The sequence below is a fragment of the Hylobates moloch genome, unplaced genomic scaffold, assembly GCF_009828535.3.
Source record: "Hylobates moloch isolate HMO894 unplaced genomic scaffold, HMol_V3 SCAFFOLD_1, whole genome shotgun sequence".
Taxonomy (NCBI): Eukaryota; Metazoa; Chordata; class Mammalia; order Primates; family Hylobatidae; genus Hylobates; species Hylobates moloch.
This window is the reverse complement of record NW_026652276.1, coordinates 5,587,802-5,611,493: the sequence shown is the minus strand read 5'-3', so window position 1 is coordinate 5,611,493 and position 23,692 is coordinate 5,587,802. Positions and strand designations below refer to the sequence as shown.

Below are 23,692 nucleotides of genomic sequence, written 5' to 3'. Positions count from 1 at the left end.
AAGGCCCCGCCTGGCTGCCTAGTCTCAACTGGTGCCCCCTGGCTGTTTCCTCCCCAACGACTGGCTCATTTTTCCAACTGCACACATTACCGTGCCTGTCCTGCTCCAGGACGTTTGCCCAGGACGTCTGTCTAGAGTGTTTGTCCCCCGCTTCACACAGATAAGCCTTCAGCCTTCAGATCTCGGCTCACTTATCACACACTTGAGGGAGCCTTGGACCCCGCCCCCCAGCCAGGTGAAACCCGTTCTGTGCTTTCAAGGCGAAGTGAGCGTCGGCTTTGCAGCACTTCTCACCACGGCAACTTCACCTTGGTGTGTGTAATTGTCTGATCCAAGTGACAGGATGGGAAATACATAGGCTCCTGCTCCTCACCGTGACTGCAGTACCAAGCACCCAAGTTCCCCCAAAACGTTTGTTGAATGAATACATAAGTACTAAAGGGATGCCTGTAGGAAGCATAGCTGATGCCTACATGACTTGGGGGAAATCCTTCATTACTGGTGTAGTCCCTGCACTTCCCCGACTGGTGGACAAGTTTGAGTCTGAAGTATTGTTAGTATTTCATTTTTACACAGGGGAAAGTGGAAATGCAGTCCCTCTCAACCACAAATCATGCAGTTTCTGCATCTATGAGTTTCTCATATCTGGGAAAACTGTGCGGGTCATCAGACCCAGAATGCAATCCATAAGTCTCACCCTGAGAAAACCACCTTTGTGATCATGGCATCTCCTCTGCCAGGTGAGAGTCTGAACTCTTTACAGCCACCTGCAGGTGCGTTTTCCCGGGCTGCTGCTGGCCTCTGCACCACAGGAAACAGAAGGCCTTTGGGAAATAGCACAAAATAGGAGACAGCATAGGAGGGGCTGGAATGTGCTGGCCACGCATGCTGACTGCAAATGAAAAGTATGCATGGACGGGTGTCAGGTGACATCCAGGGACAAATAAAGCTGGCTACGTAAACTGAGCGGTGAATCAAGGAGGTTCCCAAATGAACACCTGTGAAGGAGGCAGCAGAGGGCAGGGGTTTGAGCCCTGGCTGGGTGCTGCTACTGTCAGCTCTGTGTCCCATCTTGGAGCGGGGCTGGACTTACATCTTCCCACACGCTTTGATGCTCCATCATTTTCTGGGGTCAAACCAGAAATGTGCTCCTCAAAGAGGCGAGAAGAGCAAAGTAGTGCTTCCTTGGAGAAAGATCACATGGGACTTCATGACTGTTTCACAAATTCGTCTTCCAGGTAAGGAGAGGCTGAAGGAGAGAGACCCCTGAGCGCAGCCTTTTATCCAGACCAAGCATCCAGCCCACAAAGTCACCTGTGGCAGGTGCCAAACAAGTTCTGGTCCACGTCTGTGTGTGCTTCTCTGCCTTCCTGCCTGCTATCCAACAGGCCCAGCCCCAGCCTGTCCTGACACCTTCCAGAATCCAAACCTGCCAGAATCCACAGCCTGCCCCCTATGCCTGCCCTTGGCGCCCTGTCCCTGCCCCCAGTGTTAACTAGCGGTCAGCCGGGCAGAAAGGCCTGGCACTGTCAACATGTGGGCTTCCGAAGCCGTGACACCGCTTTGATTCTCACTGCAGAGCACTGCGCCGGCTCGGAAGGATGCCCTGTGTCCGCCTGCCGCGACGATGGTGCCTTTGTCTGGGTATGGGGAGCTGTGATTTATGTCATGAGCTCGCTGTGAAACCTTTTGCCTCGGTAATTCTGCACTCCATGGGCGTCTCTTTACATCTATTCACAGTACGGCTGCTGCCCACGGACGGCTTGCCCTGTGACAGTGCTGGTGGCTCTGCACTCACCTCGCCATGGTGCCCGTGTGGTGCCTGCCCAGCATCTTTGTGGCTGGCTGCAGCGTCTGTTGCGTCTGTTGCTTTGATGTCGCACATGATTAGATGCCGTCCCTGGTGGAGCGACTGCAGGGAGACTGGGTGGAGGAAGAGGCTGCCTCTAGCTTTCCACAGTGTTTTGCTTCGGTTGTGGGGACCAGGCTAGAACATTACAGGCACTGCTGCCTTTGGGTAGGGGATTCTCAGCATGGTGAATGCATCCTCATCCATCATCCTCTCCTGGCCAGGTGTAGGGGTACCCACGGGAGGTTTGGGGGAATCCCAGTGCAAAAAGGTGGAATCCTTATTTCCAAAGATTTAATGCAGGCCATGAGCCTGGAGTGGCTGGAATCCCTTTCATTCATTCAACAAACACTGATGGAAGGTCTGCGCTTACAGGCACCATGTTCGAGGAGTCAGCGGTGGGCAATGCTTTTTGGTGAAAGCCTCAAGGTATTAAGATTTCTCAAGAAAACTCCAGTTCCTTCCAGGATGGGTGGGAACTGACAAGATTCCTTGTCAAGCACTTCCCATGGCTTTTTGGCCCCCAGGTACAACAAACTGTCCCCCAAATCTAAACCTACCCCCAACCTGAATGGAGGATGAGTTGCACCACTGACTGACCCCATTTCTGTGTGGCTGACATAGTACTGGGGATCCCATCCCAGAACAGAGCCCCTGAGCACCTAGAGAGGAGGTGCTGTGCTTTGTCCTGCATCTCTAGTCAAGGCAGCGTAATTTCTACAGCCTTGGAAACAGAGTCCGGGGGTCAGAGGTCCTGTTCCAAGAAATGATGCCTGTGGGGCTACCCCTAGGACTTGAAAGCCTGGTCAGAGATCACTGAAATTGAAATAATTTCAAGGCTAACAAAGGATTACTTCTAGTCACTACTGAAATATATTGACTCCTTTTTTTTTTCTTTAAAATAAATTGCCCCATTCTTTCCTGGGTAAGTAAGTCAGAAAAAAAAATTGCCCCAGATATTTTCCCCTTGTGGCCCATCCTGTAAACTTTGTTTTCTCTTTTCATTCCTTTTTTTGGAGACAGAGTCTTGCTCTATCACCCAGGCTGGAGTGTAGTGTTGCTATCACAGCTCACTGCAGCCTCCACATCCTGGGTTTAGGTAATCCTCCTGCCTCAGCCTCCTGAGTAGCTGGGACTACAGGTGCATGCCACCAGGCCCAGCTAATTTTTAAAAAAAATTTTTTTGTAGAGATAGGGTCTTGCTATGTTGCCCAGGCTGGTCTTAAACTCCTGGACTCAAGTGATCCTCCTGCCTCAGCCTCCCAAAGTGCTGGGATTACAGGTGTGAGTCACCATGCCTGGCCTCTTTTCATTCTTTATGCAGTTTCATATGACAAGGGTTGAAGTGTGTGTCGGTTTAATGCAGACACAATGTGCATGGGAAGGGCAGTGAGTCTTGTTTCCATGTTATAAGTTGATGAACTAAGCCTGCTAATGATGGGAAACATTAAAATGTAAATTATAAATATACAAGGTAGCTGTCACAGAACATAGAAATACTAGCATTTCTTCCCTTTCAGGAGTCCACTATATTGAAATCATTGCATTAGTGGAGCACCACAAGACAATTACCCAAAGAGGGGGTGAGGCAGCATCGGGAAAGTGCCATCCTGTTTGTCAAGTGAGGAAACACTAGGGGAATTGTCTCAGGGGATTTTCTAACCTTTCAGAGGCACATTCTACTCTGAACGCATCTATAATGGAAAGTTAGCATTTGAGAGAAATGAGTGAATCTCACTTCTCGATGGTTCAGACCACTGAGAACACTGTACTTTTGAATATTAGCTTTTCAGCTATTTGTTCAAAACTAATCAGGCCAAAATACGTCTTATGTCTATGAGTGATGAGTCTTGGTTGATGGAGATAATTTTTAAATTAAACACACCCGGGTTTTACATCTAATGGAATGACTTCCCTTCAATGAAGTCTTTTGGGGAGGACAACCTCTTACTCCAACCGATATTTTGGAAACATTTTCAGTCTTTTGGGTATTTTCTGAGGTAAGAAATCTTTATCATTATTATTTCAGGGTAGATCTGACGGGTGGAACAAGGATGAGTTGTTCAGAGTCAAGTCTGCAAGGGTGAGCCAGCAGAATGGGGGTGAGGTCCCAACACTGCAATGACCTGGGCAGGGCACTTCACCTGGCCGAACCCCAGGTAGAGGGAGAATATCACCTGCCTCTCGTGTTTCACTGCAATGTGGTGAGGACCGAATGAGAGAAGTCTGCAAATGTATGAAGCGCTCTCATTAACAAGGTGGATGATCAGATTGGGTAATTTTGTTTCAGATCAAATGCCAGATATGGCAAGAGACTGATTTTCATCGTTCTGAAAATTACACTGACGATGAGCTGCCAAAATATTTTGAGCTCTGACTGCATCATCGAAATAAGTGCCTGGCGTCCGTCCCCAGGTGACTACTTGGAAAGGATGCATTCTTGACATGCAACCCCTTAATTGTCTCGTGGCTCTAACCAGAAGGCTTCTAAGCCCCTGTTCCTCAAAATGGGGTCCCAGGACCAGCAGTGTAGGCCACACCCAGGAGCTTGTTAGCAATGCAGGCTCTCTCACCTCAGACCGGCAGAGCAGATTCTGCATTTTCACAAGTCCCCAGGGGTGCCTGGGCCATTACACTTTGAGAGTGCCGCATGCAACCCAGCTCCCAGGCCGGTCACTAAGTGGCAAAATTCCAGGGCATGTGCCAGCCCGTCTGGATCCTGCCTTACCTTGGGGAAGGCGTCGGGCCACACGGTGGGCGAGCCGTGGTTGAGCAGCGCCTGCACCGTGCGCTGCGGTGAGGCCTGGAGAGCGCAGGATGCGGTCTGCAGCACGCGGCCCAGCGGTGAGGCCCCGCCATAGTCGAGCGCGCCCGCGTCCGCGCCATGCCGCAGTAGGAGGCGCGCCAGGCTGTGGCTCGCGTGGCCGCAGGCCTTGTGCAGCGGGCTGCGCTCGTCTTCGTCGCGCGCGTCCGCCTCCGCCCCGCGCCGCAGCAGCAGCGCGCACAGGCGCACGCAGCGCCCGTGCTCGTCGGGCCTCCGCGCCGCCCCGCAGGCCGCGCTCAGAGCCGTCTCCCCGCGGCCGTTCCTCGCGTCCACGTGCGCCCCGCGGCCCAGGTAGAGGCGCGCGTGCTCGTCCAGGCCGCGCTGCGCCGCCACGTGCAGCGGCGTGTCCAGGCCCGTGCCGCCCACGCGCCGCACCGAGGCCCCGTGCTCCAGCAGCGCCTGCGCGCACCTGTGGGAGGCCAGGGCCTGTCACTGGGGCGCCCGGCAGGACGCCCGCACCCTTCCACCCCCGGCCTGCTGCTGCAAAATATCAAGTGACCTCTGAATGAAAAGACATGCTCTGCTCTCCCATACCAAGGCGTCAGGAGTTCAAACTAAACTGGAAAAAAAAAAAAAAAAAAAAAAAAAAAAGAGAGATTATGGCAAAACCAGCTCCTGAGTGGTGTAAATAGCCAAGGACATGCCATAAGAATCCACGTGCAGAGTTACAATTTATAAGGAAATTTTAACTGCTTGGAGCTTCCTGGGAAGGTGATGTGGTTCAAATGACAGTGCTCCATGCACTGGTTAGCTGGGCTCTTTGTCACATCTGGAGGTTAAATGTTTGGCAGTCACAGTTCTAGGGAGAGGCCCTTGGGGGTCAGACTCTTTCCTGGCCCCCACTGAGCCCTTCTGGAAACCGCTCAGCTTTGTGAGGGTGTGAGGCAAGCCTTGCCTTGCACCACAAAGGGACTTTCTCCATCCCTCAGGACACTGACTCAGGCTGGCACCTCCCTGTCCTCTGACAGTCCAGGGAGCATTAGGTGGGAAGCACAACCAGGGCCTGTTGTGAGCCTGCCTGTGCTGCTTGAACAGACTGGATATTGGCTGCACCTGAATTCCCCAGTGGTCTCCAGGAGCTTCTAGACTCCCGTGGGAGCCTGCGGTCTTCCCCAGAGGTGAGTGTCTTCCTTCTGCTACCTCCAGGAGCATGACTGTCCTCTACCCCAGGCACCAGGCTTCCTCAGAGCCTCTCCCATCCCCTGGGGGCACTCTAAACAGCTCAGCCTAGGCTCAGATGCCTGGTGAGAAGTGTGCCCCAGCCTGGAAGCGGGAAGACAGTCATACAGACCCTCCGCCCTCCGCTGGTCCTTGTCCTTCATGGACACTGAAAAACACAAGCCCACCCCCAACTTCAGCCACCTGCTCCCACAGTCACCTGCTCCCATAGTCACCTGCCATTGATAAGGCCGCTCCAGCCTTGGAAGTCTGCAAACATGCCGACTTCAGACTACAGCCCCGGTCCTCTAGCTCCCCAACGCCTGTTGGTCCTACTTGCCATCTTTGCTCCATGGAGACCTGAGCCCTGGACCTCTCGTTTCTCTCTACCCTTCCTGGCTTCAGTTCCTTTCCTGGGCAGCACTGTGGTCACCTCGTCATCTGCATCCTCAGTTCCCTTGAATGGAGGGGACTGTGGCCATATCCTACTCAGTGTCTTGAGAAGTGGTCTGTCTTGAGTGAAAGATCTTTACAAACAAGTACAGTTTGATGTGGAGTCCTTTGGGACCAGGACTGGCTAAGGGAGGATGCAAATTTTACAGTCAGAGCGCTTCACTTTGCTTCCTATTTGCTTCTCTGGGAGGAATTTTGAACAGTGCAGCAGGAGGTTAGAAATCAAGGGTTCCTTCTCGTTTTGCCACTGAGCCTGTGTGTACTTGCAAACAATTACAAAACATTTTCTTCTTTTTAAAGAAAAAAATTTTTTAAGCAGCTCAGCCTCTCTAAAGAAGTCCACAGGGAAATATGACCAGTCCCCTCTTCCACGTGCACAGCCTATAGCTGGCTAATGGCCAGGCTTTTCCACGTGCACAGCCTAGCTGGCTAATGGCCAGGCTGCTATTTGCAACACAGATACCTTTCAGAGGAATAAGGACACTGGCCCACCCTCTGGAGGGTTGCAGATGCTCTTTTCATTTTTAATGAAGAGCTTCTAATTGGCTAAACCTTGGCACTTTTTTAGAGTGGGCAGTGGTTTAAGTTGCAGAACCACGGGCATGGGAAAGAAACAAATTGACTGGGGCATGTCTGCTGGTGCACAGTGGCAGTCATTAAAAATGAAGGTGTGAGAGCCTATTTAATGGCATGGAAATACATTTGCAGTGGATATGTGAACAGATCAGGTTATAAAATAGCACCACTGTACAGTCCCATTTTGAAAAAGCTTAAATATATCTATGCGTATGTGAAGAATACCAGAAATTGGCCGGATGTGGTGGCTCACGCCTGTAATTCCAGCACTTTGGGAGGCCGAGGCAGGCGGATCGCGTGGTCAGGAGATCGAGACCATCCTGGCTAACACGGTGAAACCCCGTTTCTACTAAAAATACAAAAAATTAGCTTAGTGTGGTGGCGGGTGCCTGTAGTCCCAGCTACTGGGGAGGCTGAGGCAGGAGAATGGCGTGAACCCGGGAGGCAGAGCTTGCAGTGAGCCGACATCGTGCCACTGCACTCCAGCCTGGGCAACAGAATGAGACTCCGTCTCAAAAAAAAAAAAAAAAAAGAAACCAGAAATTTTTCATTTTATTTTTTAATTGATTTCAATTTTAATTTTAATTTAATTTTTTTAGAGACAAGATCTTGCTCTGTCATCTAGCCTGGAGTGCAGTGGTGCCATCATGGCTCACTGCAGCCCTGAACTTCTGGGCTCCAGCAATCCTTCTGCCTCAGTCTCCCAAGTAGCTGGGACTGTAGCCGAGTGCCCCCATGCTCGGCTAATTTTTTTTTTGTTTTATTTTTGTATTGACAGGGTCTTGCTGTGTTTCCCAGGCTGCTCTCAAACTCCTGGGCTTAAGTGATCCTCCTACCTTGGCCTCTCAAAGTGTTGAGATTACAGGCATGAGCCACCGTGCCCTGCCAAAAAACCTAGAAATTTAGAGAGCAATGTGTGTTTATCTCTGGATGATGGACATAGTGGGAGCTTCTGTTTCCTTTTTGCCTGCATGCGTTTTTCAAGTTTTCCAAAATAAGTCAGGGTGCAGTTTGATACAAGAACCATGACAGAGGTTATTAATAACAAAACCATCCCTACCTGCTCCAGCAACAGCTCATGGATCCTAAGAATATCCCTTTGGCTTTCCAGGTTCCCAGAATACGCCTGAAATTTCCATTAATCTGTTTAGGTATAAGCAGCATTTTGGAACGTATGTATAGCAGTGCCCATGAGAAGGTGAAGAGAGGAGAGGGCTGGGCTGGCTGGGAGCTATTCAGTGATAACAATCGTGGGGACCTCTTAGACCTGACCCCAGACCCAGGCCCATCCTTGAAACACTATCATTTCAATCCCTCCTATCAATGTCACCAGTGGAAGAAATGGCCCAGTGGGGAAAGCTTACTGTTTGTCATTTCAGTGCCTTCTCTGTATCAATGTCACCAGTGGAAGAAGAAATAGCTCAGTAGGGAAAGCATCCCTGAAGACTTTGCAGGTCTATGTGTGGGACCCAGCCTTGGCTAAGCCTTTTACTCCAAGGCAAGATTTTATGAGTGGGTTTCCTGCTGTCCTGATAGAAAGGCAAAAGTCAGAAAGGCCTGGGGTCAGGGTAGAACATCACTGTTGGGATCTAAGGGTAGAATTCCCATCTGAGGATGTCAGAACAACTTTATCTTGCAAGGATTAAGGAGACACCATGTTGTCTCAACAGCTTCTGATATGAAGCAACTTGGATAAACACATTCATCTCTGGGTCCCTCATCTCTGTTTTCGATAATGACTGCAATGACAGGCTGTTATAGGGGCCCAGGGTTGACAGCAGAAAGAAAAAGTAACTTGAGCCAAAGGGCAGGAGTTAATAGAGATGAACCCATCAAGGACTGTTGAATCAATGTCATTCCAATTCATGTCTATGGGGTGGGGGGGATGTGGGACTTTGGCCACTCCTTGCACACCCTCCCGTCCACCCTCCAGCACCTTCCCAAAGCGCTGGCTTTTCCTAGTCCCCTCCCAGGGCACAAGGCCTGGAGGCCTCAGCCTGGGCTCTCCCACCGTTTGCTCCTTCCTTTACCCACCTGTCTCACCGACCTGCTTCCATGTGTCTCACCTGCCTGCCAAGCCTCCATGCTCCCTGCACGCTCTGCCCAGATACCTCTTCTCTCAGCCAGAGCCTGTCCAGGCTTCCATTCTCTCATCTCCCCTGCCTCCTGATCACCCTCTTTATTCAAAGCCCTGGAAATGTTGCTTCTCTGCCTCCTGGTTCTGAACTGAAAGGTCTTTTGGATTCCCTAGTACTTGGCCTTTTTTTTTTTTTTTTAAACAACTATTTATCTTTAGTCCCTGCAACAACTTTGCATTGTAGATGGAATTTACAGTTGGGGAAATTGAGGCTTAAAAGACCAATGACATGCATAAGGCAGGAAGTGGCAAAGCAGAGGTCTCGTTGCTTCATGAGGCTTCCCAACTGTCAGTCACACACCCCTCCACTGCCCCTTCTCACTGGTTTTATTTGTTAAGCACCTTCTCTGAGGCAGGTTCTGTTCTAGGCATTTCCCACAAGTTATCACTGACCTTTGCATTCATTCAATAAGCAGAGAACATGTGCCATGCTCCTTTCGAGGTAAGGAGAAGTGTTTCTTATCACTCCACAAGAATTCCTGGACAGACTCACCAACAGGACATTGAAGGCAGGGCAAGGCGACCCATGGACCTCATTCTACGGGGTGGCACAGTAACTGGTTCTCACCCAGTCCTCCCAGCTACCTGGCACAGTAGATGGCATCCTCCCTCATTTTTGGTGAGAAGTTCATCTTTGAGGTTTAAGCAGTGGTCTAAAGGGCAGGGCCCGGCAGAGGATGGTGGTCTTGCAGTCAGTGTGCCCTGTTTGGGCACCACTATCCAGTGGTGAATACAAGGACTCCACAACCACCAAAAGATGATGCTGACTGAGCAATACAACAACAACAACAACAAACAACTGCTAAAAATAAGGCTGCATTCAAGACTCAAATGTCACCTTTTTTGTGTGTGTGGGGGGGAAAAGGACATTGCTTCTGAACACTTTGTTGGTAATGTTAAACATCTCATATGGTTTGGTTGTGTCCCCACCCAAATCTCATCTTGAATTGTACTCCCATAATTCCCACGTGTTGTGGGAGGGACCTGGTGGAAGGTAATTGAATCATGGGGGCGGTTTCCTTCATACTGTTCTCTTGGTAGTGAATAAGTCTCATGAGATCTGATGGTTTGATAAGGGGAAACCCCTTTTGCTTGGTTCTCATTCTCTCTCTTGCTGCTGCCATGGAAGACGTGCCTTTCACCTTCCACCTCCCCAGCCACATGGAACAGTAAGTCCAATAAACCTCTTTCTTTTGTAAATTGCCCAGTCTCGGGTATGTCTTTATCAGCAGCGTGAAAACTAATACAGCATCTGTCTCCGGAAGTCGCCGGAGTCCTTGGGCAATCCTGAGCTCCCTCTCCTGTTCTCCTTACGTGACTGCTGCTGGAATCCCTTCTGACAGACAGAAGGGGTTGAGCGCTACACAGTGTGTTCAGTGAAGGTAATGGGTGTTATGAGCTCATCTTGTTGAATTACTGTTACTGCTGCTTTTCCTCCTCAGAGATGACACGGAGGCAGATGGGCTAGAGACATGTCCCAGGGGAAGGGTAGCTGCAGCTGAAGGCTGGGTCCCAGGGTGGGTGCTGGGCAAGCCTATGGGGGCAAGGTTGGGGAAGAGCCTTGGGAGGAAAACAGAGCCGTGTTTTCTAATGAAGCTGCTGCGGGAAGGTTCCCTCCTGTGGCTGTATGCCCCAGATGACTCCGATGAAGGACGGGGAAGCCATGGCTCCAACGACTTTGATGGAGGAGCAGTTCCACTTTATTTCCCTGGACCTTCTGCTGAGGCTTTCCTTTGGGGATCTTCCATCCACCCCCTTTCTGTTCTGTATTTTCTTCTCTCTCCCTCTCTCCTGGGATGCTAAGCTATGAGACTATCAGGCATAAATGTTTACAATTGAAATGGCTGATGTGAATAGACAAATCTTTCAGGGTAGGAGGGCGACTGAGAAGGAAACTGGTTGGCCATTTCTATCATCATGGTTTCCCTTGGAGCAATGGCTGCCAGCCATCTTATGTTTTTCTGAAGTGTGGGATGATTGCAGTGGATGATGATGTTTTGGGCAAATTTTCTCCCCATTGTAAGTGGAACCTTGGCAAACTGAAAAATGATTTAGTGAACAAGATTTGTAAAGTCAGCTCCACTGTTTGCCCCATGATATAGTTTGGATATTTATCGCTGCCAAAATCTCATGTTGAAATGTAATCCCCAATGTTGGCGGCGGGGTGGGGCCTGGTGGGAGGTGGTTGCATCACGGGGGTAGGTCTCACGAATGGTTTAGCACCATCCCCTTGGTGCTTTCCTCATGATAGCGAGTTCATGGGTGATCTGGCTGTTTAAAAGTGTGTGGCAGCCAGGTGTGGTGGCTCACGCCTGTAATCCCAGCACTTTGGGAGGCTGAGGTGTGTGGATCACCTGAGGTCAGGAGTTTGAGACCAGCCTGGCTAACATGGTGAAACCCTATCTCTACTAAAAATACAAAAATTAGATGGGTGTGGTGGCACACACCTGTAGTCCCAGCTACTTGGGAAGCTGAGGCAGGAGAATCACTTGAGCCCTGGAGGTGGAGGTTGCAGTGAGCTGAGATGGCCATGGCACTCCAGCCTGGGTGACAGAGCAAGACTCGGTCTCCAAAAAAAGGTGTGTGGCACCTCCCATCCCTCTTCCTGCTTTCACTATGTGGTGTGCCTGCTTGCCGTTTGCCTTCTGCCATGAGTAAAAAGCTTCCTGAGGCCTCCCCAGAAGTAGATCCCAGCATTATGCTTCCTGTACAGCCTGCAGAACTGTGAGCCAATTAAGCTTTTTTTCTTACAACTTTCCCAGTCTCAAGTATCTCTTTATAGCAGTGCAGGAATGGCCTAATACACCTCACATGCCCACTAAGCAGCATCTGACTTTCTGGAAGCTTCATTGGTGTCCCTTCCTCTGTAAGGCATGCATAACTTTTCTTTCTCTCCCTCATGCCCTGGTCCCAATATGCTAGATGAAGAGGAAGACCCAGTAGCATCAGAGTGAGAGGAAAGAAAAGGAGGAAATGGAAAAGAAAAGACTCTACTAGCTTCTTAGACAGGGATAGGGGTGAGGTGGGGGGAGCTTTAAACTGGATGAAAGAAACATTGCATGCATGTAGGTATGCATATATATTTTAATACAATAACTTCTGTGAGGTACACACACAGAAATGCATAGGTCTTAAGAGCACAATTGAATGAATTTCAACAAAGGAATATACCTATGTAACCAATACCTCAATGAAGATGTAGAATATTTCCATTTTGCCAGGAATTTCTCTTGTGTTTGCCACCAGTCAGTCATAACCCCTATAGGCAACCACTGTGCTGATTTTTCTCACAGTGGGTTAGTTTTGCATTTTCTAAAATTTTCCACTTTTTTGTATCTGGCCTCTTTTGCTCAGCATCATGCTGTTCACATTCATCCATATTGTTGCCTGAATGGAGAAATTCATTCTTTTTTTAAATTGCTGAGTCATACTCAATTATATGGATATACCACAATTTTAAGCCATTTTCCCATTGATATTGATGGACATTTGCATGTTTCTATTTTTTGACTATTATGAATAAAGCTTCTATGAACGTTTTTGTATAAGTCTTCTGGGGACATATGTTCCCATTTTTCTTAGGTAAACACCTAAAAATGGAATTACTGGTAGGTATGTATTTAACTTTGTAAGAAACTGCCAAACAGTTTTCCAAAGGGATATCATTTTACCCACCCAAAACTATGTATGAAAGTTCTAGTTGCTCCCTCATCTTGTCAACATTTGGTGTTGTCAGGTTTTTTTTTTTTTTTTTTAGCCATTCTAATGCATGTGAAATGGTGAATATTTCTTTGTGGTTTCATTTGCATTTCTTTGGTGATTAATGATGTTGAGCACCTTTTCATTTGCTTATTGGCCATTTGTATGTTGTTCATAAAGTATCTGATTGAGGCTTTTGCCCAGAGTGTAAAGTTTTGATTTGGCCTGGACTGGCTTTTGGGTATTAAAATGGGACTTGCCAAGTGACCAGAAAGCTGAAGAATGTGCCTGGGATGCCACTGAGGGGAAGGGAAGGGGACACACTTTTAACAGAGCATGTTTGGAGGGAGGTGGCCAGAGATAAGTGGAGCTACTTCCTGATTTATAGACAGTTTTTGGGAAAAAAAAAACTTCGGTTAACAAAGGAGAGGAAACCTTTTAGCATTGTTCTCACAATCTTTGGCTTTGGGTCCTGGCTCTGCTGGTTTCCATTCCGTGCCACCTTACTGGCATAACACAGACTCTCTCTGAGCCTCGGTTTTCTAATCTGTGTACCATGCCTTGCAGACCTGAGAGGCTCAGAGGAAATAAGACATTTGCAAATGCTCGGGAATGTGTGACATTCTGCAAACATTAAATCATCTACTGGGGGCCACCTCTCTCTGACATCTTATTCTTCAGTATTCCTCAAGATGCCTTAAAATCCTATTGAACAAGACCATGTTCTTCTCCTCTCTACTTGAATAACCAATCAGTCACTCACCTGGGATGTGGAAAGAATGTATTGTTTTCTGGATTATGTATCAATGCCTGTGAGCCTGGCATCTCAGGCAGGTGAACTTGCTGTTCTTAGGTGGAGACTACTGGGTTCCCCCACCCATAAGATAATTAGCTGCTTTTATGGATCCAACTCCAGCTGATGAATCGTTTTTAATTTAATTTTTTTTTTTAAGACAGAGTCTCACTCTGTCACTCAGGTTGGAGTGCAGTGATGTGATCATGACTCACTGTAGCCTCGACTTCCTGGGCTCAAGTGATCCTCCAGACTCAGCCTCCCAAGTAGCTGAGACTACAGTTGTGTGCCACCATGCCTTGCTAATTTTTGCAGAGATGGGGTCTCACTATGTTGCCCAGGCTGGTCTCAAAGTCCTGGGCTCAAGCAATCCTCTAGCCTTGGCCTCCTAAAATGATGGGATTACAGGCAGGAGCTACTGTGCCCACATGAATTATTTTTCATTCAGTTGAATTAGCACACCTGGGACAAAAAAGTAAACTTGCATGCTTTTCATTAATAAGTTCTATGAGGAAAGCAAGTCATCCTCACTTTTGTTTAAATCAAGACAGCTATAGACAAGAAAAAGAATAGGGTGCCAACACATTCTTTTCTTATTTTAATTATCTCGAATAAAAAAAAGGTCATGGAGAGGAATCTGATAATAAATAGGGCGAGGCTGGCATGCAGGCTACTAATGTGAACACAGTAACTTTACTGTAACTTTTCTTTTTGGGAAAATCTCTTCAAAAGTCTCCTAGATTAAAGCTCTGATATCGCTTTCAGTGTGTTGAATTCTGAATTCTGAAGCTTGCTGGTTAGAAGGAAGCACAGGTAATTTTTTTTTTAATCCCAGGAACTCAGAGACTCAAAGGTTTTAAAGTCCTGTGCCCATGGCGAATTGCCAACTAAAAGGGGATGGAGCAGAACGAGGTCCCTAGGTGTGGAGACCATTGTCATCGAGAGTCAGAAAATGGAATGGCTCTGTATGTAGGTCAGCGACCCCCTCTCTACTGTGAGGTAAAAAAATTAAGGATGACCTAAAATCTACTGTGTTTAAAAAGAGTGCAGAGAAAGTAGCTCTTTCTTGTCAAAGTGATAATGTTTATACTACCCGAAGCCAGACCTCCTCAGACTATGACTTTAGGGGGACTCTTTAGAGCTGAAAAGCCATGGTCAAAACCTCAGGCCCTTTCGACATCTATTAACTTTTTATCCTTCAAGGTAGTTGGCTGTGTTATTGTAGAGGTGTTCAATGGGACCTGCCAGCATATTCCATTATCATCATTGATATTGAAGGGATTCTAAGTCAGCTGTTACAGAGTTCTGCCTGAAATGCTGGTTTATTCATCACTTATCTTAAACTTTCCCCCAATAATCCGGATTTAAATAAGTCAAGAGTGTCAAATTAAACAGTCAAAGGGAAAGATTCCCATAGAGCAACACAGGGAAGAGAAAATGGAACAAGAAAGAAGAAAGCGGAGGAAGAAGAGGAAGATGGAAGAAGAGAGATTTTTTAAATCCCCACTTTAATAAAAAGACATTTAAAAAGTCCTTATTAAGCAATGGCCTGGGCCTGTATGATTTTTGTAAAACCAACGGAAGCCAGGATATTAGATTCTGTTGTTCAGTGTGTAAGCTGAGTAGCTGTGGTGGTCTGCATATGGCCTCAGCTCCTTACGGTGTCGAAATGTAAGCTTGTTGGCTTCTCTTCAGCAGTGTTGTAATGATTCACAGCATTTTGTGTTTATTTTGTGCTATGATTGGGTGCTGCATTCTCATTTCTTAGTAAGAAGCAATATTTTTCTGATCCTTTAAAGTGGCAGAGGAGTTGGGCCCAAGGTATGAAGCAGACTTGATTTTTAAAAACCTTTTTATTTTAAAATTATTTTAGATTTTCAGAGGAGTTGCAAAGATAGCATAGAGAGTTTCTGAATACCCTTCACCCAGCTTCCCCTAATATCTAAATATTAGTTAATATCTAATATTATTATGGTATATTTGTCAAAACTAAGAAATTAACAATGGTACAAGACTATTAACCAAACTGTTGACTTTATTTGGATTTTACCATGTTTCCCACTAATGTTCATGTTCAGTTTTAGGATCCAATGCAGGATACTATGTTGCATTTAAAGAACTTAATTTTGAACAAGAGACTAATAAATATAGCCATGCATTTTGCCAAGGCAGGGAGGGAGGAATGATGAATACCCTGACTTGGAATATCATCAAATGGGTTATATTTTCCATAGGAACATGTTATAATGGGGAGTTATGTTCTTGACTAAAGACATTATAGCAAGTAAATCATAAATGACCAACAACTATAGAAATAAAAGAAAGAAACATCAAGCCCCCAAATGAATTTGAAATAGTAAAATATAGTTTCAATTCCCATAAAAGAAATACAGTGATTAGACATGAGGCCCCAACAATTGCAGTCAGCACCTGCGTAATTCTTACTATGCGCTAGGTGCTCTTCTAAGCAAATTAGCTACAGTAATTCATTTAATTCTCATAACCATCCTATGTAGTAGGCTCAATTATCATCCCTATTTTACAAGTGAGAACACAGAGACACAGAAAAATTAAATAACTTGTCCAGTGTTGCACAGCTAGTAAGTGTTGGAATTAGAATTCAACCTGGGCCTCAAATGTGGTAAAATATCTATGTGTAGATATAAAATTGTATAGTATGAAAATGTGATCAAACTTTAATGCAATCAATACACAGTTGAATAATTTTGCCTCTTTTCTTAGTATGTAGAAAGACTTTTGCAATTGATTTGGTTGGCTTATGTCCTTTAATGAAGCTGATGCTTCTTTCTGTCTTAGAAACTTTCTGGTAGAAATCCACCAGCATCCCATTCTCAACCTCCATGCATACAATATATTTGACATATTTCTGGTCTAATGTTTGACACATTGCCATATCATTACCTTCCTCTTCCCTGAAACTGCAAGCATTTTGAGGGCAGGGACTATGTCTAATGCAGCCCAGCCTCAGCCCCTTACAGGGTTCAATAACTGGTGATCGAATGCTTGCAGGAATGGAGTCAATATTGGTTGAACTTGGAGCTGTGCGTTTCAAAATAAATGGAATTTCTATAATTTTTTCACAAGATGATACCTTTTTACATCCCAGCAAATCATCTATCAGATGAGTCAAGAACAAAAATTGGAAGTGAATGCAAGGTAGAAATTAATCCATGTCTAATGAATAATTGGAAAGAAAACCTCCTGGTGGAAAGTGGAGAATGCCTGCAGCCAAGGACAGAAATGTGTCACAAGGTTGGAACTTACTCCCCAATATGATTGGCAACATTGGATTTCTCAACCTCCCAAAGGGCCTCTGGGCTCTCAGGCTGAGGGTTCTATGAAGGGGACCCCAGCAGAGCCTGGTGAGCTCTCTGAGTGGAGGAGACGGCACTGGAAGTCCAGGGATACCAGGACAGCTGGAGTTTGTAGGGTACGGTGCTGGAGAGGAGAAGGCTTCACACAGAAAGAACTTTGCAGAGGGCCCCCTTGATTGTTCAGCTCAATACCAATTAGTGTGTGGGCATGAGGAAACTACCTAAGCTGTGGAAAGAGCCATCTGAAAGGAAGGATTAGAACCGACTGAAATATGTCAAATATTTTGTGTGCATAGAGGTTGAGAGTGTGGGCTGGTGGATTTCTACCAGAAAGTTTCTAGGACAGAAACGGTGCAGTGCTCATCACATGCACAGGTTCAGGAATAGTGGCTGTTCTCAGCAACCAAAGTGTGAAACCTTATAAATAATTAGGTATGGAGAGAGTACCAAGAAGAGTTGTCTCAGTAGCAGAAAAAAAAAATTAACCTTAGAATAACCACCAATTGACTTCTGACTAATAAAGCTTAAAAGCAAGACCCAAAAGGATCAAACTATTTCCAAGTAACTTTACATTCCAGAGCAGAGATCAAGAATATTGACAGGAATACAAAAATATCAAACACCCAATGAAATATAGAAAAAAAACAAAAAAATCAAAAGTGACCCAGAGGCTGGGAGCAGTGGCTTATGCCTGTAATCCCACACTTTGGGAGGCTGAGGCAGGAGAATCATTTGAAACTAGGAGTATGAGACCATCCTGGGCAGGAAAACAAGACCCCAACTCTACAATAAGTAAGTGACACAGAAATGACACAGGTGATAGAATTAGTAGGCAGGGCCGTTAAAACAGTTGTTATAACTATATTCCATCTGTTTGAGAAGCTAGAGGAAAGACTGACCATGTTAAGTAAAATACAGAAATAATAAGTCCTAAGATTAGAATTCTGAAATTGAAACTACAATATTGGAGATAAAAATATAGTGGATAAGGTTCATGGCAGATCAGGTATTTCAGGAGAGAAGATCAATCAATCAATCAATCAGAGAGAGAGAGAGGCTGAGCAAAATGAACAGAGCATCAGTGAACTGTGGAACAATTTTAAGTGGCATAGTATATGTGTAATTGGAGTCCCTGAAGGAGAGTACTGGTTGTATAGAAAAAAAATGTGAAGAAATAATTGCCAAAATATTTCCAAATTGGATGAAAAGCATATAAACCCACAGATCCAAGATACTCAATGAATCCCAAGCATAAGAAACATAAAGAAAACTGGCCTGGCATGGTGGCTCACACCTCTAATCCCAGCACTTTGAGAGGCCAAGGTGGGTGGATCACCTGAGGTCAGGGGTTCAAGACTAACCTGGCCAACATGATGAAACCCTGGCTCTACTAAAAATACAAAAATTAGTTGGTGTGGTGGCATGCACCTGTAATCCCAGCTATCTGGGAGGCTGAGGCAGGAGAATCATCAGAGAATCATCAGAGGTTTCAGTGAGATCATGCTACTGCACTCCAGCCTGGGCAACAGAGTGAGACACCATTTAATAATAATAATAAAAAGAAACATAAAGAAAACTACATCAAATCGCCTCATAACCAAATTGCTTAAAACCAGTGATTAGAGAAAATCTTAAATCCAGATAAAAGGATATTTATTAGCTATAAAAGAACAAAGATAAAAAAGGGATAGCAGATTTCTCATTTTAAAAAATCCAAGTTAGAAGACAGTAGAGTTATGGGTCTAAAGTGCAGAAAAAATAAGAAGAAAATAAAAAACCAAACTGTCACCTCATAATGCTCTACCCAGCAAAAACACCTTTCAAATACTCAGGTGAAATAAAGACTTTTTCAGACATACAAATACTGAAAGGACCCATTACCAGTAGACATACAGTGCAAGATATGATAAAGAAAGCCCTTCAAGCAGAAGGAAAATGATACTAGAAGGAATCTTGGAGCTACACAAATAAATGAAGGGAAGTGGAAATGGTAACTATATGAGTAAACATAAACACCTATTTCTTATTACTTCAATATATTTAAAAGAAAATTCTCTGTTTAAACAAAAATAATAAAAATGTATTGCGGGACTTATATGTAGAAGTAAAATGTATATTACCAATAATAGCACAAAGGCCAGGAGGAGAGAAATGGAAGTATACTGCCATATAGTTTTTATACTACACATGAAGTAGAATAGTAGTACCTGAGGGTAGAGTGTATAAAGTAAAGATGTATACTATAAACTGGAAAGAAATCACTTAACACAACAAAAAGTTATATCTAGTAAGCCAAAAAAGGAGATAAAATGAAATCATTAAAAACGTTCAGAATAGAAGGTAGAAAAGAAGATAAAGAGAACAAACAAATAGATGAACCAAATAGAAAAGAAATAGACATTTGCTTTGAACCTAACCATATCAAAATTACGTTAAATCTGAATGATCTACACCCAATTAAAAAACAAAGACTGTCAGATTGGATTAAAAAAAGCAAGACTCAATTATAATCTGCCTACAAGAAACCCACTTAAAAAATAAAGACACAGGTAAGTTAAAAAATGAAAGGATGGTATGGTAGGCAGTCTCTAGCATGGTCCCTCACTGAAGTCTATCTTCTGGTATCCATGCTCTTCTCTCCTCTCCTTGAAAGTGGGAAGAACCTTTGATTTGCTGCTAACCAGTGGACTATTGCAAAGGTGACAAGAGGTTGTTTTGGTGAATAAATTACAGAGGATTGTAACTTCCATCTTGCAAGCAGATTGTCTCTATTGTCTTCTAGTTTGCATACTTTGATGAAGCAAGTTTCATGTTAGAGAGGTCCACATGACAAGTGCTATGGTTGAAATGTTTGTGTCCCTCCAAAATTCATGTTGAAACTTAATTCCCAATGTAATAGTATTAAGAGGTCGATCATTAGTAAGTGATTAGGCCCTCATAGATGGGATTAGTGCCCTTATAAAAGGGCTTGAGGGATTAAATTTGCCTTTTCCATTTTTTCTGCTCCTCTGCCACGTGACAATGCAGCAACATAATGCCATCTTGGAAGCAACACAGTGCCATCTTGGAAGCAGAGAACAGGCCCTCACCAGACAGTGAATCTGCTGGCAACTTGATCTTGGACTTCCCAGCCTCCAGGACTGTGAGAAATACATTTTTATTATCATCACCCCGGCTAAGGGTTCTCGCTCTGTTGCTCAGGCTGGTCTCAAACTCCTGGCCTGAAGCAATCCTCCAACCTTGGCCTCCCAAAGTGCTGGGATTACTGGTGTGATCCACTGCACCTGGCCTAGACGAAAGACTATTACTAAAGATAAATAATTTCATAATGATAAAAAGGTCAGTTCTTCAAAGGGACAGAATAATGCTAAGCATTTATTTACCTAATAATAGAGCTTCAAATTACTTGAAACAAAAACTGACAGAACTGCAAAGAGAAACAGACAAATCCACAGTTATACTTAGAGAGTTCGACACTCTTCTTTCAATAACTTGTAAAACAAGTCCAATGAAAATCAGCAAGGATATAGAAATATTAAACAACATGGTTAGGCAATTTGATTTAATTTACATTTATAGAATACCCCATTGAACTACTGCAGAATATACATTCTTTTCTAGTATACATGAAACATTTATCAAGGTATAGCATATCTTGGATCATAAAACAATTCTCAGTAAATTTAAAAAGGAGTAAAGCCATACAAAGTAAATTTTCTAGCCATAATGGAATTAAATTAGAAATCATAAGATATCTGGAAAATCCCCACGTATTTGGAAACTCAATAACATACTTCTATATAACCAATGATTAAAAAAAAAAAAGAAAATTAGAAAGTATTTAAAACTGATTGAAAGTAAAAACACACATATTAAAATCTGTGGGATTCAGCTAAAATAGTATGTAGTGAGAGGTATATAGCACTAAAAGCCTATATTAGAAAACATGAAAGTTCCTGACTCAATGACATTAGCTTCCACCTTAAGAAGCTAGAAAAGAAGAGCCAATGAAACTCAATGTGAGCAAAGAAAGAATAATAGAGAGTATAGTGGAAATCAGTGAAATAGAAAAACAGTAGAGAAAAACAATGAAACAAAAAGCAAGACTTATTGGGGGAAAAGACAAATTCTAGTATCACGAATGAGAGAAGTGATATCACTATAGAATCTACAGCTCTTAAAAGGACAATAAGGAACAACTTTATGGCAATAAGATAAACAACTTAGCTGAAAGAGGTCAGTCTCTTAGAAAATACAAACTATTAAAGCATTAAAGCTCACTCAAAAAAATAAAAAGAAATAATCTGAGTAGCCCTATAGCTAGTAAGGAAATTAAATTCATAGTTAAAAACCTTATTACAAAAAGACATGTCCAGATAGCTTTATTAATGAATTCTACCGAACACTTAAGGAAGACATAATTTTACACAAGGTCTTCCAGGAAATAGAAGAGAAGAGCATACTTCTCAAATTATTTTTTCTCAAATTATTTTTGAGACCAGCATTACTCTGATACCAAAACCAGACAAAGATATTACAAGAAAATAAAACTATAGACCAATATCTTTCGTGAACATAGATGCAGATACTAAATATTTTTTCCAGCAAACCAAGCCCAATAATATATAAAAAAGGATAACTCCTCATGATCAAGTGTGGTTTATCCCAGGAATGCAAGGTTGGTTTAACATTTGAAAATTAATCAATATAAATTATTATAACAGACAAAACTTACACCATATGATTATCTCCATATATGTAGAAAAAGCACTTGAGAAAATTCAATATTAATTCATAATACAAACTGTCAGCAAACTAGAAACAGAAGGGAGTTCTCTATCTCTGAAAAAAGGAATCTGCAAAATTTTACAGCTAATATCATACTTAGTGGTGAATTAATGCTTTCCTTAGGATCAGGAACAAGAAAAATTATCTGCTCTCACCACTTTTATTCAACATTGCACTGGAGGTTCTAGCCAGTGCAATAAAATAAGGAAAAGTAATAAAAGGCATCTAGATTGTAGAAGAAGTAAAATTGTATTTATTTGTAGATGACATGATTGCTTACAAGAAATCCTATGGAATTCTACTAGAACAGTGAGTTTAGAAGGGTTATAGGACACAAGGTCAATATACAAAAATAAATCATTATAAATTTCATATAGTAGCTACATACAATCAGAAATGGAAATTTAAATATACAGTTGACAACAGCATCAAAAAATCAAATAATTAGGGATAAAGCTTACAAAATATATGCAAATGTTGTTCCTTAAAAACTACCAAACACAGCTGAGAAAAATTAAGGAAGAAATAAATAAATGGAGGAGTATATTGTGTGCATGATTTGAAAGCCTCAATATTTTTATTTTTATTTTTCTCCAAATTGATTTATAGATTTGGACAACATAACCCAGGAAGCTATGTTATAGAAATGGATGAACCAAATCTAAAATTCATCTGGAAATGCAAAGGAGCTAGAATAGCCAAAACAACTTCAAGAAAGAAGAACAATGCTTGAAAACTTATATTACCTGACTTCAAAATTTATTATAAAGTTACAATATTCAAGACAGTATGGTATTTGTGTTAAAATAGGTAAATAGAGCAATGAAACAGAATAGAGATGAAGGAGGATGGCTCTGCCATACCACCCTGGTGACCCTGCACATATCCACATAGGCCACAAAGCAAAACTGGAACCACTACTGAATCTACGTCTTGGTAGAATACCTGGATACTCCTGGGTTGGAAGCTTGTAAGGAGTTGCTGTAAGACCCTTGCCCCCTCACCTGGCTATGTCCCCTAGGAGGCTGCTATAAGATGGTTTCCCAATGCCTTCTGGATCCTGAGGAGGCAGGGAGCTTCCTGCTTCAGCCCCTTCAGAATAGAGATACAGGCTATGAACCTCTCAGCTCTGATCTAGGCATGGCTGCTCAGAAATGGGGTATTCTTCAACTTTCGTTGATATCATCCAGCCCCTTTTGTCTAGGTGTTACCCTTTTTGGTGTGTGGGATAAAGATTGTGAGGAGCCAACACCACTGGCTACTCTTCCTTTCACTCTTTATGTAATAAAGTGGCTCCTCACGTCTTCACCAGGTGAACCAGTCAGACCTTGCCCTGTTTTTCACATGCTTGACGAGAGCTCAGAAATAAACTCATGCATATATAGTCCATTCATTTTAGACAAAGGTGTAAAGACCGTTTGGTGGAGAAAGGAAGGGTTTAGATACACAAATACTTATTTTTGACTAACAGTGCTGGAACTGTCAGATATCCACATGCAAAAATAAATAAATAAAAAGCTTCAATCCCTACTTCACATCATATTCAGAAATGAACTCAAAATGGATCACAGACTTAAATGTAAAATGTAAAGTTATGACATTTCTAGAAGAAAATATAAGAGAAAATCTGTATGACCTTGGGATAGGCAAATTTTTTTTTTAGATACCATAACCCAACATAATCCTTAAAAGAGAAAAAATGGATAAACTGGACTCCATAAAAATTAAGAACTTCTGTTCTTCAAAAGACATTGCTAAGAGAATAAAATCTAAGCCAGAGACTGGCAGGTAATACTTATCAATCACATATCTCACAAGAGATTCATATCTAGAAAATCCCAAGAAACCTAAAACTTAAATAAGAAAATAACCAACCCAATTTTAAAAATGGGCAAAAGATTTGAACCGACACTTTACCAAAGAAGATATAGTCATGTACCTTATTAACAATGGTTTTGGTCAACAACAGACCACATATACAATAGGGGTCCCATAAGATTATACTGTACCTTTTGTATGTTTAGATACACAAATACTTCCCATTGTGTTACAATTCCCCACAGTATTCAGTCCAGTAGCA

General features: G+C 43.6%; 1 protein-coding gene across 1 annotated transcript in view; it reads right to left on the bottom strand.

Annotated features, from left to right (window-relative positions):
- ASB18 (ankyrin repeat and SOCS box containing 18) overlaps window positions 1–23,692 on the bottom strand; it is a 69,224-nt gene that overhangs the window by 16,479 nt on the left and 29,053 nt on the right. The window contains exon 4 of the mRNA XM_032753287.2: window positions 4,578–5,082. Within this exon, the coding sequence (XP_032609178.1) occupies window positions 4,578–5,082 (505 nt within the window). The remainder of the gene's footprint in view (window positions 1–4,577; window positions 5,083–23,692) is intronic.